The 19,336-nt window shown below is 42.7% G+C and overlaps 2 protein-coding genes and 1 long non-coding RNA gene across 12 annotated transcripts in view; 2 read left to right on the top strand and 1 right to left on the bottom strand.

Moving 5' to 3' along the window:
- Positions 1-1,482: 1,482 nt before the first annotated feature.
- INSM2 (INSM transcriptional repressor 2) lies at positions 1,483-5,805 on the top strand. Its single transcript, XM_081863649.1, has one exon. It carries the CDS (start codon positions 1,569-1,571, stop codon positions 2,913-2,915), a length of 1,347 nt encoding a protein of 448 aa, XP_081719775.1. The 5' UTR covers positions 1,483-1,568; the 3' UTR covers positions 2,916-5,805.
- RALGAPA1 (Ral GTPase activating protein catalytic subunit alpha 1) overlaps positions 5,105-19,336 on the bottom strand; it is a 122,685-nt gene continuing 108,453 nt past the window's right edge. For 4 of the 10 annotated variants that reach the window (XM_081857402.1, XM_081857406.1, XM_081857408.1 and 1 more), the window contains 3 exons: positions 15,556-15,680; positions 8,570-8,684; positions 5,105-6,252 (listed from right to left, as the gene is read on the bottom strand). In XM_081857402.1, coding sequence (XP_081713528.1) covers positions 6,162-6,252; positions 8,570-8,684; positions 15,556-15,680 — 331 coding nt within the window. In that variant the 3' untranslated portion in view covers positions 5,105-6,161. Of the gene's footprint in view, positions 6,253-8,569; positions 8,685-14,536; positions 14,566-15,555; positions 15,681-19,336 lie in introns of all 10 variants that reach the window. The other 6 variants (XM_081857404.1, XM_081857410.1, XM_081857411.1 and 3 more) reach the window with 3 other exon arrangements.
- LOC309344942 lies at positions 6,249-8,394 on the top strand. The gene is made up of 2 exons (XR_014157946.1): positions 6,249-7,301; positions 7,390-8,394. It is a non-coding gene; the product is annotated as an uncharacterized lncRNA (long non-coding RNA).

Raw genomic sequence — 19,336 nt, 5'->3', positions numbered from 1 at the left:
GGAGGGGATGACAACTCAACAGTGGCGTAGCGTGGGTTGTCAGCACCCGGGGCAAGGCAAGTAATTTGCGCCCCCTAACCCGTGGATTTGCGCCCCCTAACCCTAACCCCCAGATGTTGCGCCCGGTGCGGCCGCCCCCCCTGCACCCCCCACGCTACGCCACTGCAACTCAAGGCCATGTTGGAAGCAGTCCTTCTACACACACCCTCCCCAAAAGAAAGAAAAAAAGAAAGAAAGAAAGAAAAGATCCGCAGCCTTCTGTTTCTCCAGCAGCAAGCAGGGTTGCCAGAAGCATGACTGCAGCTGCATGGAAATAAATTGGGGGGGCGGGGCGGGGAGCCGCTGAAGAAAGATGTCGTCCCCGTTTCTTCCCTGGGCTCCAGATCCGAAAAAGAAACCTACGGCTGCTGCTGGACAGCTCCCCGGCTGCTCCACTTAGAAGACTCCGATTAAGTTGTCCTAGGAAGATACCCTGAACTTATTGGCAAAGCACCTCCTAGCAGAGTCGCGGCTGTTTCAGAGCTGGAGAAGCGACTTCCTCAGAGTTAAAACAAAACAAATTCCTTCCAGTAGCACCTTAAAGACCAACTAAGTCAGTTCTTGGTATGAGCTTTCGTGTGCATGCACGGCTGGAGAAACGGGATACCCAAAGAAGGGCAGCGGGTCTGTCGAGGAACTGGCAAGATACTTTCAGGGGCTTCTTTTCAATAAAGCAAATCAAGAGAAGGATCGTTGTTATCACTAATTTGGATTGCGAAAGGGTTGCCTTGTTGTCTGTTGGAGTCCCCCCCCCCGCACCTCCCCCCCATAGGAGCCAACTCCCTCTGGCCACCCCCCAATAAAATATTTGAGGGAGCCGCCTCCCCAAAGTTGAGGGGCATTGCCATTCAGTAGTGGGTGGGTGTGTTCCGTCATGGGATCGATTATGCGCCCCCCCCCAATATTTGATTCAAGTTGCCACCCCTGCTCCCACCCAGGAAAAGATGGAGATTCGGTTGTTTGCTTTACGGGGGGGGGGGGCTGCACCTCAAGCCCACCCGCTGGCGAAGGGAAGAGGCTGAGCTCCAGGCGCCTCCCAGCTTCCACGCGCGGGGAGCTGGGATCCCCTGGACTAGCGCTTGCTGAGGAGACTTTTCCCCGCGCGTTGGCCGTCTGAGGCAAGTTCCGAAGAAGGAGGCTCTGCTCGCCCGGGAAGGTGAGGCAAAAAGGGAGGGCGCCGGGCCGAGAGGGCAGTTCGGCGCGGCCAGGCACCGGGGGGGGGGGGCCGCTGGGCGCGAAACTCGCGGGGCGCGCGCTGAGGTAAACGGCCCCACCCCCACCTCCTGGCGCAGGCTGGGAAAGTGGCCTCCCCTCCCCCCGCTCCGATTCTCCCGCCTTTTCCAGTCCTCTCCCTCACCCCCCCCTCCCCGCCCTCTCCTCTCCCCTCGCCCTCCCAACTCCTCATTGGCAGCCCTGGGCCGGAGAGAGGATGACGCGCGGGCTCCCCAGAGGTGCCTGAGGTATAAACTCCCGTCGGGCACGCGGAGCCGGCGGTGGAAAGGGAGCGCTGCCGTGGGGCGTCGCGGAAGATGCCGCGGGGGTTCCTCGTCAAGCGGAGCAGGAGACCGGGGGGCTCTTACCGGGTGCGCCCCCCTCCGGGACTGCCCCCCGCGCCCTGCCCCGCGGAGGAGACGCCCCGCGTCCCGGCGCCTTCGCCCGAGCCTCCTCCGCAGCAACAGCTGCTGCCTCAGCCCAACGCCCCGCTGGCGGCCGTGTGGGGCGCAGGCACCTCGGACAGCGCCGCCGCCGCCGGGGAGCCTCAGCGCGGCGCGCGCTCTCCCGCCTCGGCGGAGTCCTTCCCTGCGGGGCCCGCCTTGGCCGCGGCGGAGAAGCTGCCTCTGCTTCCTCGCACGCCGCTGCCGCTGCCCGTGCCGCTCTCTCTGCCGGCCACGTCGGCGCCGCCGCCGCCGCCGCCGCTTTACCCGGCGCTCAAGCGGGCGCCCCGCGCCAAGGCGCCTCCGGCCAAGAAGCCCAAGGCCGTGCGCAAGCTGAGCTTCGCCGACGAGGTGACCACGTCGCCCGTGCTGGGCTTGCGGATCAAGGCGGCGTCGGAGGGGACGTCGGAGGGGCCCCGCGGGGCAGGCCCGCCGCTGCTGGGCGAGTTCGTGTGCCAGCTGTGCAAGGAGCCCTACGCCGACCCTCTGGCGCTGGCGCAGCACCGCTGCTCGCGGATCGTGCGCGTCGAGTACCGCTGCCCCGAGTGCCACAAGATCTTCAGCTGCCCGGCCAACCTGGCCTCGCACCGCCGCTGGCACAAGCCGCGCCCGCCCTCGGCGCCCGGCCCCGCCCAGGACAAAGAGAACAGCCGCGGCCAGGCCGGACCAGATCAGCACCACGGCGCCGCGGACAGCTCCTGCTGCCGGGACCCGCCGCCGCCGCCGCCGCCGCCCCCGTCCCGAGCCGCCCAGCAGCAGCAGCAGCAGCACTGCGAAGCGGGCGCCGCCGACGGCTCCAGCCTGGGCGCGTCCGGCGGCGAGCTCTTCCTGTGCCCCTACTGCCACAAGACCTTTCGGCGCCAGGCGTACCTGCGGAAGCACCTGGGCACCCACCAGGCCCCCGGGGCGCTGGGCTACGGCGGGAGCCCGCCGCCTGCGCAGCAGATCACGTTCCCGTGCCATTTGTGCGGGGCGCACTTCCCTTCGGCGGACATCCGGGACAAGCACCGACTGTGGCACGCCGTGCGGGAGGAGCTGCTGCTGCCCCTGGGGCAGCCCGAGGGCAGCGTGGCGCACTGCGAGCAGCAGATCTTCTCCTGCAAACATTGCCCCTCGACTTTCTTCAGCTCGCCCGGCCTCACCCGGCACATCAATAAGTGCCACCCGTCGGAGAACAGGCAGGTGCTCCTGTTGCAGATGCCTGTCAGGCCGGGCTGCTAGATGGGGGGTGGGTGCGCAAGTGGGGGGTATGTGCCACCCACTCGAACCGCTTCTTTACCAGACTTGAACTATGAAATTGCCAGATGCTCAGACTGACCGATTCTCCAGTTAGCGGGAACCGATTTATACGATAGAATTCTTTCACCCCCTAAGCCTTGATCCTCAATCCCTGATGGTGGAGACCCGAACGAATCCTATCCGAACTGTAATTCCTATGGAAAATCGCAGTGCATAGCCCAAGGAAATCACCAGACTTTAGAAGTACGTCATGCCAAACGTTTTTAATGTATGAACACAAATTAGCCTTACTGCCTTATGAAAGGGTAGAGTGCACTGTATATTCTGTGAATCCAGTTTCCACGTACAGTACTTAAAATTTGTCACTTCAACAAAGCGAAAGGGAAAGCGAGCCAACCGTCTATTTGAGGCGGAGTAAGAATCACCCCTTCCACTACAGGACTGAAAAATGTGACATTGCTTTAAGTGTGAGTGTGGGGTGGAGAGACATTTTTCTGTGTACTCGAAATACTATAGCCAAACCTAGAGCCATCTGTGTGCCTGCCTGCGAGTAAAAGCTGTCTAGGGAAAATGGGGGCCTGAACGATTTCATTCCGGTCACTCCTGTCCCTAGGATCAAAGTACATTCCGACATTGTATTTAACAAAAAAATATTAATTCTCCAGGAGAACTAGTTAGCCCTCATACTTAATTAGTGGAATCTGCCTCTCCAGCCTCTGAGGGTTTAAAGAGTTTAATTTGCTGTGAAGTGTTTTATTCGTTGTATCTTGTATTACAACACTGTCTGATATTTGTAGAAAGTCAGCGTGCAGTCCTATTATATATACATATAAGTACATATATAAATATATACATACATACAATGTGCAAAGTTCCCTTTGTCTGCTCTTGCTCATTGCTGGCTATTAAATTCTGGATTGATGATTTTTTTGGTAGTTTATTCTGCCTATTTTCTGAGCATCTTGTTCTACTCTTTTAAGTTTTAAAAAATATGATATGCAAAAGGGAGTGCATACAAAAAGAGAAAGCAGGAAGCTACTTTGAAGTCCAAAATGTTCAGCCAGAATGAATCTTGAAATTCATGAAAATTGTTCAATTAGTCAAACAAAGCATTAGTCTTTCTTTTTAACAGCCACCCCCATCCTACATGGCAAACCAAAGAGCTTCAAAAACAGCTTGCACTAACGCATAAGGATCAGTTGTTAAATGTACAAGTCTAATAGTGTACTGCATTACTTGAGCAGACATCTTTTTGGACCCCAGCCTTCAAATCTAGTAACCATTTTAGAAATTCTGGTGGTCAATTTCCTCTCCAACTTCTTCACTGATACATTTGCTGGAAGTCCACTTTTGCAAACCTGTCTGTAGATAGGGGGCAATTTTTATTGATTAAATTTGCATAGTCCTTTGTAAATTGATACTTATAGCTGGATTTAACTGTTGTGCAGAAGTATTGATCGATGGAAGATGAGATACGGAAAGGCAACTTCATTTTAACTAGGGTAACATTAGTGAAATTATTTTGAAACTTGAAAAATACAGCATGCTATGTGACCAAGTATGTAGAAGTTAAGTATTTCTACATACTTAACTTTTAGGAACTAAGTTATATAATGATTTTACCTTAATGGAAAAAAAATTAAAAGCCATTCTTCAAGAGAGTTTCCAAAGAGACATTTTACTGTCAAGGAATTGTCAACTGCTTCAATTTTAAGCTGCTATTATAATGTAGCTATTTGAACTTGTTCTACTTTGGAACCCAAACAGGCATTCATTATTATTATTTTTGCAAGGATGTTTTCAGCAATATTAATTCAACATTGAATTATTCACTTTGTACAGCATTATCAATCCGCTTAAGCAAAATTTATTGAGCCAGAAAGGAAGGATTTAGGCAAGCATTATCTTGGAACTATGAAGTGGGACTAAGGTGGCAATCCTATACACTTGGAAGTATCACAGAACTTAATATTTATGTGCAGAATTGCCCCAAAAAGGGACTGTGAATTACCGTAAACTGTCAATTAAGAAGCTTGCTGTAAAAGCTTTGCAATCTTACAACCACGAGCCATTCCATGCCTGCTCTCCACTCTCCTCATGAAGCTAATAATACTGTGATTGATTTAAGCAATCTTTCCAATATTTGCAGTGGAATACAGAGCATACACAGGTGGTAAGAATAATTTTATTGTATTATTAAATAGCATGTCTTTTTTCAACCATTACAAATTTGTATATACTACACGGTGAACAAATACATCAATATATATTTCTATAGTTGCCCAGGTGAAGGACAGATATTTACACATGCAGTTAGTACTGGTGCCATGCTACATTTTGTTATAGCAGAATATGGCGAACAACATAGTTGTTTTTTCGGTATGAAAATACGTCTGGGGGTAGTGGGAATTTGGAGTGGAATGTGTTTGTGCATACATCTGCCGCTGCAAGGGCACAGTCCCTTTTTCTTCCCAGTAATGGTAGAGAGCTCAGAGCAAATGACTGACATGGCAAAGGGCTTGAAAGTATGCATATCTTACAGATAGACCAAGGGACAGTTTTCGGAAGAGGAAGGCTGACAGTGGCCATAACTCACATCTGGAAAGCAAATACTAGCAGGAGAGTAGAAAGCTGTTAGCATTTCAGCACTGGGATCTTGCTGTGGTGCCTGTCCAGCAGCGAATGACAGTAAGAGAGATGGTGATGGGCCTCTGTTTACTTGAAGGGCTTTAATTCTTATCACATATATTCTCTGTACATAATTCTGTGTCTCCTAGTGACCTTTGCAGAGGACTCCAGAGGTGCATCTTCATTTGAATAGTACATTCATTTGCAAATGGTACTTTTTTATTTAGAGGGTTGTACAACAAAACAGAGAAACATGCCTGCAGTCTCCAGCCCCAGGTGTGGCTAGCAACAGACCCAGAGGTTAAAACAGGGTCTCACAAGGAAAGGTAAAACGGGTGCAGAAATGACCCTACACTGACAAGTTATGGAAGCAGGGAGTTAGATAAAAATATTCTAAGGAAAGCCAAGGTATTTTCAGTTTGAAATAAAATTCCAATATGGTTCTCTAAAATAAACAAACAAGTGGACAAATGTGGGACAAGTATACCATACAGAGGGGAGACAAACATCTCAGGAAAAGGGGCTGCAGGCTTCACCCATTCTTAGGTCTTGTTGGCTGAGCCAGAGGAGCGCCGTAGTTTCATGGACATGCGGCTCTTGCTAGTCCGGGGAGAAATGGGGAAGGCTAGATCGGGCCCGTCCATCTGCGCTGCTGTTGGAGCTTCGGACGCCTGAGTCTCTGGGTAGGAGCCTATGGGAAACAAGAAGACCCCCATATGTGAGAACAATCTGCTGGTGGTTAGGAAAGAGCAAGTCCCCAACAAATACCTGCCCCTTCTTTAGACACAGAAGAAACCATACTAGCTCATCTGCTACAATCATTAACAAACCCATTCCACTCTATATGAGTGGAAGGCTGATGGCAAATCTAACTAAGCTCTGAAGGAAGGTCAGGACACAGCAAGAGGCTGGGGAGATACTATACAGGACTGAGGTTGGCACCCATTTTCTACTTAACACCCTCATCACATGAGTTGCTACAGGATTCAACAGGGCAGAAGCGTGAATAGATCATGCTAGCTGGATGCACTACATGGTTTGGTATCTTTGTAAAAGGAACAAGATGAATCTGAGACAAACCCTTCCCACATATAGGCCCCCCAAAATAAGGTGCAGGAACAGCAGCAAAGGAGTTAGGTTGATAAGATTTATTGCAGTGTCCAGACTTCTATGAGAGATGCAAAACAGGTCAGTGTTTTTCTCCTAAGCATGCTCCGTGTTCAGCCTTCAGCTGCCAGAAAGGAAAGAAAATTCTTTCTTAAATCTACCTAATTAATGAAGCTGTGGAAGATTAATTCTTGTATGCATTTGTAAAGATCTCTCTCTCTCTCTGTGTGTGTGTGTGTGTGAGAGAGAGAGAGATCTGTGATCAGATACTTGTTGCCTATCAAATATACATCGTCAATTCCAGCCCTAAGTTCAGACTCCTTTAGCTATATTTTAGGAGCTACGTACATTCCATTGGTTCCCTATTGTAAATGTAAACAAAAAAGTCCAACCTTATTTTAGTACTATGCATGTATTTGGACATATAGTTTGTGCCCTTGCCCTTAGAGAAAAGCTTTTGTTCTAGCGGATGTCCACTAACGGAAGAGGGGAAGCAATTTTGGCTGATTCCATTTGCATCAGCTCACTCTGCTCTGCAAGCCCCCCCCCCCCAGCTGATTTTCAGGGAGTGCTGAGGGATGCAGCAGGGAGGGGGAATCAGCAGAAATAGCATACCCTCTTCTATTAACATAGGCATCGTTTTTATGCTTCTGTCCTTTTATGTTTGTACATATTTTATGGGCTAATAGCCGTAAATAAAATAAATAAAAATTTAACATAGGCATCTGCTGGAAGTAAAGTGCTTCTATGATCACAACAGCACCAAGTGGATTCCACCAGAAGCCAATTGCTTTTAAGGGACTTTATACACACACAACATCAGATTCATAGCCAATGGCAGTACAGAAGTCCTACTGGGCCAAAGTTTACAACAATTTCAACAGGATTCCCTTGTAATTGAGTTAGTAAATGAGTAATTTATTATAATATTTAAAATTAAATAATTTCCTCTAAGGGCATATCCACGACATCTTCATCAGGAATAGTATTTTTTTTGCTCAAGAACAGTTTATTAAAATTTACACATAGGTCAGAATTCAAAGAACCCCATGTGCAAGTGGAAAGTCACATTCACACGGAAATGGCCAACCATCCCCTTGCAGCCACCTCACGACCTATTGCGCCAAATCTTCCTCTGAGGTGCTTTCTAACCTTCAAGAGGCATATTTTCAGAGTCATGAAGGGCTGCAGTGGGAAGGTCCCCCTCTGAAAAATCCCTGGGTTTTTCCATGTGCGACCCGTTTGGATCCTATAACATTATGAATGCTTCTGAAGCATTTGGATAAAATTACCACTTTAAAAATGACCTGAGTATTTTAGTATTACTACTGCTTTATGAAAAATGCTTTGATACAGAAAACCACTTTTAAGAAAATGTTTTCACTATCTCCAAAGTTAGAACAGCAACATTCATGTCCGAGTTCCTGCTGAAGGCATATAAATCTCAGGACACATTTCTTGCTTTCACTCAGCTAGATTTCCTAAAGAGGTTACTGCAAACCATCATGGTCGGGTCAGAAGTCTAACACTGCTTTTAAAGAACACTGCCATAAGCCTGATCTAATAACTCAAATGCTATTGCGTCTGCTTTGGCCAAACACTTTCTGAAACTGACAAAACCTCTGCTTTTGCTCTCCAAATGTGTGTGTTTCTTTTTATGATCCAGGTATAGCAGCTCCAAACATTCTGCTAATCGTAAGAGTAGAAAATTTATTGCACTTTCCAACCCCCCCCCCCCCAAAACTAAGCAGAAAAGTCCTCTTCCCTACAGGGAAAGGCTGTCTTTTAACACCCCCCCATGTTAATAAATTCTATCTTGTTCTAGTTTTACAAGGAATCAAATGATTTCAAATGATGAGGTAGAGCGTAAAAAATAATTGCTGATGCTCTGCATAGCATACCATTCACAGCTAGCGTGAAAGACCTTCCGTTTCAAGCCTTTGCCCTTTACCTTGAAGTGGCCAATGCTTTCTAGTGGTGGTTTGGGAAGGAGAAGAAATATCACACCATTTCTTTCTTTGTTGAGAATGAAGAAGTGATGAAGGAGAGGTGGACAGAAGTGAGGAAAAGGGGGGAGAAAAGATAAAAAGATAACAGGTGTGAGACATGAGACACGGACAGCAGAGGTTGGAGGGCATTTACAGATGAGTACAGAAAGGAGAAAGTTAGAATTTGTTATGTCGCTAACGGTGCATGCTAAAGGTTAAAGAGGGATGCATTAGTATGCAAAAAACGAACCTCAACGATCAGGAAGAATACTCACCGGCTACAGGTTACAAAAGAAGAAGAAAAAGAAAAAGAAAAAAAGAAAAGAAAAAAATAGTTCGATAAAAATAAGTTCTGATTCAGCAGGGTCATTGCTATAAATAACACAACCATACTGGCACAAACATTTCTTTCCTGTTTGTGAATCATTTACACATTTCTACCAAAATTATCTGCAATAAAATATGACATGGCAACAGTTGGCTTCTCCTAGCTAGCCGGTTTCCCATGAAAAAGAAATGAAGTTCTTCCTAAAATTCTTCCCGTAGTGCTGAAGCATTTTCCACTGAGCAAACTCCACTGAGAAAAATTCACCAACTTGCAAAAGAAATATAAATGCTAAAGAAATACTTAGTGTGGTTTCTGGACACAGAATAATTTCTTTAACTTGGCAAGTAACTGGAAATTAATGATAATGCATTTAGCTTTAGTGAAAATAGGAGCCAGGTAAGTCTGACATGTACATGCAGCACAATTCTAGGTAAGTGTACCTGGAAGAAATTCCTACAGTGTTCAATGGGATTTACTCCAATGTAAGTGTGCACAGGATTGCAGCCTTACTGTATCTGAGTTTTGTTTGATAGCAATGGGTGAGTAGATTAATACTGGGTTTCTCTTTTCCTTCATATTTTTTGTTTCATGTGTGAGGCATTTTTGGTTTCTTTCATGTAATAAATGTTCACTTTAATCCCAAAGCAGGTGATACTAACGTCAGTATTAATGAGCATAAATACAAAACAAACCTTCAATTGATGAAAATGCAGAACTAGAGCCTAAAAGTGCAGTAGTGATTAATATGGAAGTTGACAAATATATATATTTTAGATCACCTGCTAGCCTTCAGTTTTAAACAAGTGGGGGAGAACTATTATATTTGCATTCCACCCATCTTACAAGGAGGTGATAAAATCCACTATCTGAACACTCCTTAGCTCTAATTATAAAAGGGATAAGAATAGAAAAGAAAGTATGTGAGGTTTCAGTATATAAACATTTAGAATGTTATAAACAATACGGACCAGAGCTAGGAAAGATATAAAAAGGAACTGAAATACAAAGGAGGATAGGTTCTTTTACTTAATAAAGATAGACTTTGGTGCAATTTGTAAATCACTCAAGTGGTGTGGTTGTAGCTCAACCATGCCTGGATTGAACAGTGCTCTTAAAACATCTGAATGATGAAATAAATAGTGCAGACTAGCCAGGATTACATGGGCACCCATGCCATTATGATGCCACTGTCATTATGTCATTCAAATTACTGGAATGGCTCTGGATCCAATCACAGGGAGGCAGAAACCACTCTGCTCAGTTTATGCATGCATTTACACAAGCAGAGCTGTTTAGATAAGAGGAAAGTATGACAGGTAAGTGGTCATGATAAAGATTATAACAAGTATCGTGGAGGGGGATTGCTTAGTAAATGTTACTGAAAATCAGCATCACTGAAAGGAACTTCATGTGTAACTTTTTCCAACATGGTGATTAACTTTTGTATTTGACATGCATTTTCCCACTGGAGTTCATGTAACTGGCTGCAGATGCATGCCACTGGTTCACCATTTCTTGTGGCAGAAAACACCTGTTCCTCCCACCATACACAAATAAAATTTAAGACACAAACTTGAATGTGAGCAGGTTTCAAAACGAGATGTCTCTCAGATTGCATAGATTAAATATTGCTGGGGGATACTGCATAAATGCAGTACTTTCTCTCTCTCTCTCTCTCTCTCTCTCTCTCGAAAAATAGGTGACTGTTCTCATCATGAAGTTGTTACAGTAAGTACCGCACTTTTTAACAACAACAAAAGGAGGTGCCAGTACTGTGTACCCTTGAGCACCCCCTAAAAAAGCACTGCATAAAAGAGGATACACAGAGTATGTCTCTATCAGTGGCCTTGAACCACGATAACCAGAAATATATTCTGTACATCTCCAATGCCATGGACTGGGGGAATCTGTCCTATTTATGAACCTCTGAATGACCAGTTACATGAGAACAGACTGAGCTATATGGACCTCTGCTCTGATAACACTTTTCTTATCACCATGTAATACTAAGTGGTTGCCAATTCCTTACTTAGTTGCCTCTTGCTTTGGACATGCTTGAAAAATCACACTTATTATGAGTGATAGTGATGGGACTTCCTCTTCCTCCTTCCACTGCAGCCCCTCACACCTCCCAACCATCCAGAGCAGATTTTCCGGGGTACGCAGGGGCCTGCAGTCCTACTGTGCAAGTGGAAGTCTGTTCTACTTATGATTAGATACAATTAACTGTCAGCATATTTCAGAAAACATTTAGTATTGTGTTGGATGCCGAACCGCTTTTAGTTTGGTTTCAGCTAGGTGAGAAACCCAAACCCTCAAATACATGATGAAATAGGTAACTTGTTCAGTGTTGTATAAGAAACTAGTTGGGTTGTGGAGGACAGGTCACAAAATACAGTTTTATAATTCACTTTTAAATACTGTTTTACAAACAGTTCCAAATTGCTTGAATTCAATTTATGTGATAGATAAGAAGACCGTATCATCACATACAGAAGTCAACATTTTAATGATGATGATGTACTACTTATACCCCACTCACCCAACTGGGTTCACCAACAGACTGATGACTGGTGTTCAGAATCCTTATTCTTATCCATAGGTTAACATAAAAGTTAAATAAATATAGTGCCAGTAAACACATTGTCTCATCCTCCCTGGTGACAGGAACTCATCAGCAGTTCCTACTCTAACCGTTGTACGGTAAATTGTCAGCAATGTGTGCAGGCTGGTAGTCCACAGTTTATAACCACAGTTAATTACAATTAATTGTACTGAAAGTTGCAGCTCCATCTTAAAAAAACGGCATACAAATGCCTCCTTGGATTTTGTGCATATTTACTAACGAAGGGAAAGTGATGTTTCCCTTGATAAACTCAGCCTGCCCTCCCTCCTATAATTTCATTGGTTGCAGCTCAATCTTTCAGTTTGTTCAATAATTATCTGCATATACAATTTAGAAGAAAGAATTATTATGAAGTGATAATTCCTGAGGTTATTTTTGTTGCTCTTTGAAAATACGTTTACAATTATATTTGCACCTCATTTTCTGGGGAATCTTACCAAATTATCTATGCATGCAAGTAATTTTGCCAGAATGGGAACTCATCACTTAGCATACTTCAAAAATAATTTAGAAGGAATAATGTCTTCTCTGTTTATTGCAACCAACAGATTTAATTAAGCTGCAATCCCATACACACTTACCTAAGAGTAAAACCTATTGAATTCACAGTGAGATTTATCTTTGAACAGGACTGCGTTGTTAAATATTTTAGGGTTGCATTTTTAACCTTTTATTTTCTGAGGGGAATAGTGCTGGCCATCCATCTTTTTTTTTAAAAAAGTATTTTATATGATAAAATCTGTCCCAGCAGCTGATTAATAATCTGTCCAAGATGTTTAACCATGAATCTATCATTAAACCAATTTCAACCTCTTATGATTTCTGAGTCACCACATTTACTAGTGTCTTCCCAATGCCGATAGCTCAATATTTGACCAGGGTAGTTCTTAAATATTTGTCTTCCTTTTTTTCTGTAATTTATTTCTCTAATTTACACCTTTCATTTACCATATCTGAAATTGTTACACGGTCATATCAGGCTGTAATACATCTGACTTGCACAGGTTTCCCACCCCAATCGACATTTGTATTTCTAATATGATGAGACAAACTTTGGGCACCTATATGTCTGGGGGAAGAAGTGTTTGGAGATCCCTCCAGTGGGAGACTGGCATATTTCATATTAGGTCTCATTTATATGGACTCCAAAATAATTGGGCATATTACATAAAGGCAGGCAGATGGAAAGATGATGAAAAATATTTAAAAAATAAGAACCTAAATTTTTTTAGAGCTATGATCTACATTACATTCTTTCCCAACTTCCCTGTTCATGGAGAACTGTACTGACAGAATATTTCTCATACATATAAAAACATACTACCTCCAGAAGAATGTTAGCCTTATTACCCTGACATGTCAACACAAAAGAATGAAGCTGAATCCACAAATTCTTTGCATCTAGAAGGCTCTGCATGCAATTCTTGGCATTTCTGGTTAATGGATATTAGGTAACAAGAATGGAGAGACTACTTGAGGCCTTTACAGTTGCCTCCAAATAATACTGGACATGATGGTCACTGAGCTGACTCAGTGTAAGTACTCCATTCTCTTTGAATACCAATATTCAGCTACAGATGGCAGCTTCCAGGTATTTCTTCCATATAAAAAAACAACCAAACAAGCAAAAGCCATTGTAACATTAAGATTTAAAAAACAGGATGGCAATGTCATTTTAATGCACTTTTAACAACAGGCATCATTATTACTTATCAGACAGCTGTTAAAATGTTTTTAAAAAGTAGTTTTTAAAAGTACCTCTTGAATTCAGAAGAGGAGATAGAGAGAGGATCACTCATTCATCTCTCCAACTCAGCACTTTACAACTGATCTTACTGAGAAGCTATTTCAATCCATCTCAGAAAATATGCACCTGAGCATAAATTGTGAGGTACTCTATTCACTAATGGAGGAAGGCAAAAGCTTATGAAAACATATTTCTGTCCCTTATACACAAAGAAGCAGGTACCATAAAATTAGCTCTGCTACATATCACTTGGTCAGAAGCCTTTACAATCACTAAAACACAGATATGTAATTTTGCCTGTTTAAAATCAAATGGTGGACTTAATTAAGACAAAATAAGATATTAAAAATCACCATTAGGACCTTTTTGTGTGACTTTAGTATTTTTAACTACTGCCTTAATTTTATTTTTATTCATGAATGCTGTTGTTGCTTTTCACTCAGGCATTCATTTTATTGTGCACCTCTGCTTCTATTTCCTGTTCACATTCAGATAAAAATGATCAGCACTGGAAGGAAATGAAAACATATGGCTTTGGGGCCCAAACATTTTTTTTATTTATTTCCTCTAAATCATATGTGCAAATCCAAATACAGCTGCATCTATCGTCTTCTGTTGGTGTCACTAGATTTCCATCTATTGTTTTCCGAAGAAGAAAACTGCTCTGAGTTTTTTTGTCTCTATTGCAAGTAGGTGAGTAATATCAGTGGTAATATTCTAATTTCTGCTTCAAGACAGCGTAACAGTTTGTCAGCAACAAACAAGTTGTTTCTCCCTTTCCTTTCTCTGTTATATCGAATTCTAAAAGTATGTGCTAACATCAAAGAAAAGCAGTACAGGGTACAAGGCACACCACTGTCACCCAGTACTATTTGTTCATGCTGAGAAACAAAAGGTCAGACACAATCGAGTGTTACTAGCTCAACAGATGTCTCTCCCATTAGTTCCCTTAATCCCAGAACCACAGTGTTAGTGTTTCATGCAGACCTGGGGTTAGTAAAGACTAAAACTTGAAAAAAATGTAGTGGGAATTTCTCAATCAGTGTGAATTTCTCTTTCTTTTAATGGGAGAAAATAAGGGCGATCAGGAAAGTTTGCATACAACGTGGTTACAAGCTTAGAGCTTTAGTAAAAGATTAATAAGAACAGAGGGGGTTTTTTTTGGACACTTTGTCTTACCTTCTGATAAAGAACTGATATTTAATGATCTAAAGAGGGGAAATAAAATAAATGATATAATCATCAGGAGTTCAAGAAATTATTTGTACAGGTAGGCCTTGAGTTATTCTAGATACCTTCAGTGATTATTCTAGATTCTTAGGGGGCAATCCTATGGCAAGAGTCATTGGGATGAGCAGATTCATGTACGGCAGATCTCTGGCTCAGCCGGCTGCTTCCCAGTTCAGACAGGCTCAGCTGGCAGTAAGCCCCCAACCATGGCTCAGCAGAAGATATGCTGTCGTAACTTGCTCATCCTGGCTCAGTTGGGGCTCAAACAGCTGAGATGACTTTGGCTGAGCCGAGGCTGGTATACGTCCCCCCAAAGGGGCTGGGACCAGAGAGCTCCAAATCCTTAGTCTGTTCAGCTCTGTCATGTGACTTTGCAACCTGGCATAAAACACAATGGTTTTCCTACTGTCTTCTGTTGAGTGGCATTTGGATCTGCTGTAACTTTACGTCGGCCTAACTTACACCGACTTGCTATTATGCTATCTTCTTGTGCATAGGATTGCTCCCTGTGTGATTGTTTTATTAGTAACTGAAAATGCAGCATTGTATATAGAGGATTAAAAAAAATATATAGGGGAAAATGACTATGTAACCATTCATAGATTAAAATTAGAAAGTGGATGAGAACAGCAAAGCTTTCATGGTTCCCAAATGAAGACTAAAATCAACCTTTCTTGAAGATAAAGTGCATCAACTGGGCTTACAGATCAGTCTTTAGATTGAGGAATCAAAGGTATCTAGGAACATTCATAAATAAAATGATGGTTTATTACAGATCAACAACTGAGTAGTTGTATGTGAGTGCTCAAATTTGATAGACGAAGGATACAATTGTATTTGCCCAACATGCAGCTTCCTAAGCATGGAAATCTAAATAATATATTTTTTTTTAATATCGGTAGTTTGACTAGAAATACTGCATTTTAAGTGTCATCAAACAGAAATCTAGGCATTTATTGCATTCTTACCGGTTTCAGAGGGCAAATGGTGGCAAGGTGCTGGACAGAAAACCTGAGCTGCATAGTCCTCAAAAGTTGAAGGATCAAGATGGTGCTGGACAATGGTTTGCAGATATCGAGCTCTTTCCTCATAGCTAATTTTATCCAAAAGTTAAGGATCAATTTAAAGTTCAGAATAAAGCAGCCAGCATGACATTCTGATCAATGACAGAACCACGTTGTTTCCTTTTAACCAATCTATTTATGCATATATTAATTTTATGATTCTAATTCAGAGCTTTATTCCTACCAATTCTGAAGGCTGATATAGAAGAGAGACCCCCTGTAATTATACAATATTTTAAATGAATATGTTCAAAGGATCCCAATGCCCCACCCTATGTTCTTGCCTCTCACTTGAATGTGCAGTATCACACCATCTTTCTGTACTGATCTACCCATCCTCTTGAACCTAGAATACATTAGCTAAAACTCTTTATTGAGCTTGAAAGAGTTCAAGGTTCCCCAGAAGTTCTTCCTATATGACTAATAACCTAATATATCACCCTTCTGGAGCTGCCCCAAAGGCAGTGAACTCTTATATAGGCTCTGGAAGGGCTTAGCCACACCCACTGTCCAATGGAGATCAGAGTCACAGCAGAAACTAGAACAGCATTTTCAGCTTATGCAGAAGTCTTTAACAGGTATTATTCAACTTCCCATTGCTCATACAACAGCAGCTGAATACAAATGCTGACGAGGCATATCTCCAATCCCAATGGTGGTCATGGTTCTTGCTGGAAGCAACTTCCACTATCAAAGATAACACTTCGATAGTAATTACACAGAAATGAAATGTGAAAAACCTTCTGAATGCACCTCTGGTCAAAGGAAGCAAAGTAATTAAAACAAGTGACCATGCTTCTCATACTTCCTCAAATGGGTTGCATGTTATCACATAAACAAGGGTTGTTGGTTTTTTTATTAAGGGTTTTGTAAACCCTTGCTTATAAGATAACATGTAATGATTTGAGGAAGTATGAGAGAAGCAAGGTTTCAGTAAATACATGTTACAAAATAAAAACCCCAGAACAGCACCCAACAGGGTCTTTAAAAAATATCAGTGCTCTCAATGTTAGATTTTAATATCTAAAACTTACTACTAAAAAAACCAGATTCAGAACGAAAAGTCCATATTGATTTTCACTTAAAAACAGCCTTCCCCATAATTCTGAAAGAAATTAAACTGTTCAGATAAATACCTAGCTAAATCTGTGTATTAGGAAAAATAACTGGTCAATTATGCTATTGAAACAAGTAGGTATATTTGCAAAATGGCCATAGCATCCCTGTACCAGCGAAGAAAGTGTCTGCGGGACATCGACAGCAAAGTATTGTACTTCTTCCTTTTCCCCTACATCCTCTTTTGCTGATAATATTGACAAGAGACCAGTATCTTGAAGTGTTGTTGCTTTTGAAGAACCCTCTCCAGGCTTCTTGTTCCAGAGGGCCTGATTTTACCGTTAGCACAGAGAGAGTGAGAAAGGGAGAGAATATTTCTGCTGTTCATGAAAGCAACTATGGAAATGGTTGTCAAAATGTAGAACAGCAGGCAGCAACATACAATTATCAAGAAAAAAATACCATGCTGACTTTGTGTCATAGGCTGATTTAGTGGGATTCGAAATCAGTTACTTTCCTCGTACAATTTGTAGAAGTTGTCTTGCTGTACTCATTGGATTATTAATCTTTCTAAAAACAGGATTTATTTATTTTTTGCATGCAGCTCTTTTGGCTATTTCTACTGAAGCAATGTCTTCTAATGTCATTTAAATGTATTTCTTTCAGAAGACGAGAAACACTTGGCAGGAGTTCCATTTACTTATTTTTTTACAAATGAGACCTATGAAATCTCAACAAAGAATATTCCCCTCTTTAGAGGAGATGGGGCTGAGCTCCCCTTGCTGGAAACTATCAGGTGTGTGTACGCACATGTGTTCAAGAACCATGGAACACAATTTCTGTTCGCCTTGGGGGAGAAGACAGCAATCCACTTTCACTCCATAAGGATGTCTGGCATCAGTGGCAGCAGGAAGGGGAAACTGGACCTTGAGCACATGCACCCAATCCTTTTGGTGACAAAGACCCTTAATAATAATAATAATAATAATAATAATAATAATAATAATAATAATAATTTGGCTGATGGATGGGCAGCATGCTTTGGCAGCAAAGGGGCAACTTCCTTTCATCACTAAAAGGCACTTAAAAGGAAGATGGGAAAATCTGGCTGCAGGAACACGTCTGCTCACCTGCAGAACATAATTCCTCTCCGCTCACAAATCCCAGTGGGTAGGGGATAACATCTGCACTCTACCCCAGCCTTTTCTTTGTTAGGGACATTTCCCAGCGATATGGAGAAAGCATGCAAGAGCAATAAACACCTGTGCTGGCTTTCGGAGAAAGGTCAGAGATGTTTGTGCCCATTTTTCTGCACAGATAGTGTGTCTCTAAGATGGGTAGCTACCCTACCCTACCTTGCTTCTTTCCCTGCCCCCCTAATAGATTTGTGGGTCCATGAATTTTTACAATTTGAGCCCCCTCAGCTTAAAGCAAATCACCCCCAACAATGCAGCGTACTCATTCACTACCTATCAACTATTTCTTAGGCACCATAGCCAAATATTCTTCCTACCCTTAACCTTTCTTGCAACCAAACGAGCAATTCCTCCCTTTTCCACCTTGAAAAATACCCTTCTTTGATTCATAAACCCCCATTTGAAAAGCCTTGACTTATCTTTGGAATGGGGAACTAACAATGGGTTGTAAGGAATGGTATAAACATTTTAGGTGCTTACTGATGTACAAAATATTAAAACTAATAAAGATTCTCTCATAATTATATATTTTTAAAGAAGAAGAAAACATACTAAACCCACACTTTTGTCCACTATATTTCAGTAATTAAGTGGACTGTGCAGTGACAATAATTTTCACACCTAGGACGCAAATGTGCAAAAAAAAAAAAAAAAAAAAAAAGGGAGCTTTGACTTACAATAGGTAGCCAAACCCAAACTACTTCTATTATAGATCTTCATCAGCTTCATTGCTTATGCTCATCTGTCCCCTTAAAATTGCTTTTGAAAACACCATAAATAGCAACATTAGGACACGGAGGAATAGAAAACCCTTTTGTTGTGAAGGTTCTTAGGTTGTGGGACATACACAAGATTGAGCCTTAACACAGGAGAGTAATATAGCACAGTTTTTAAGAGGCTGTATATAAGTGGTAGAGGATGAAACTGATGGTTGAAGTCTAAATAATACTACATATCTCACAACTTGTTGAAAAGCACTTTTTTCCATTGGGGGAGATTCACAGCTGCTGAATTTTCTGCAGTTAATAGAGTCCTTTGATTCACAGCAGTGCCCCTTGCACAAAAAATACTGGCCTTTGTGTATTACCAGAAACTAATTTTCTATTTGGCTGAAAAGGGAAAAATTGGGTTATTGCTTCTCCCTCCTACAGAGCTTTTCATTATGCCTGATGCACTCAACTTCTAAGCTCTTCTGAGAAAAAAAAATAACTGAAGAGGCAAGAGGTAGAAAAATGAGCTTGTTAGCACATTAGAAGTGAAGTATCTTGGTGGGCCCCAGAAATTCCCAGTGGTGTGTTAACTTATCACTCTATGCATGCTGGCACTGATAGTCTCCCAATTGAGCACTCTCTTTTCGCACCAAAGGTGCTGCCAGGAAGCAAAGGCTGAAGGCCCACAGGAGAACAGCCTGCTATCAAAACAAGCTGTTTTTA

Source organism: Podarcis erhardii (genome assembly GCF_964252035.2).
Source record: "Podarcis erhardii genome assembly, chromosome: 1".
Lineage (NCBI taxonomy): Eukaryota > Metazoa > Chordata > Lepidosauria > Squamata > Lacertidae > Podarcis > Podarcis erhardii.
Note: the sequence above shows the minus strand (reverse complement) of the source record. Positions and strands in the feature narration are given on the sequence as shown.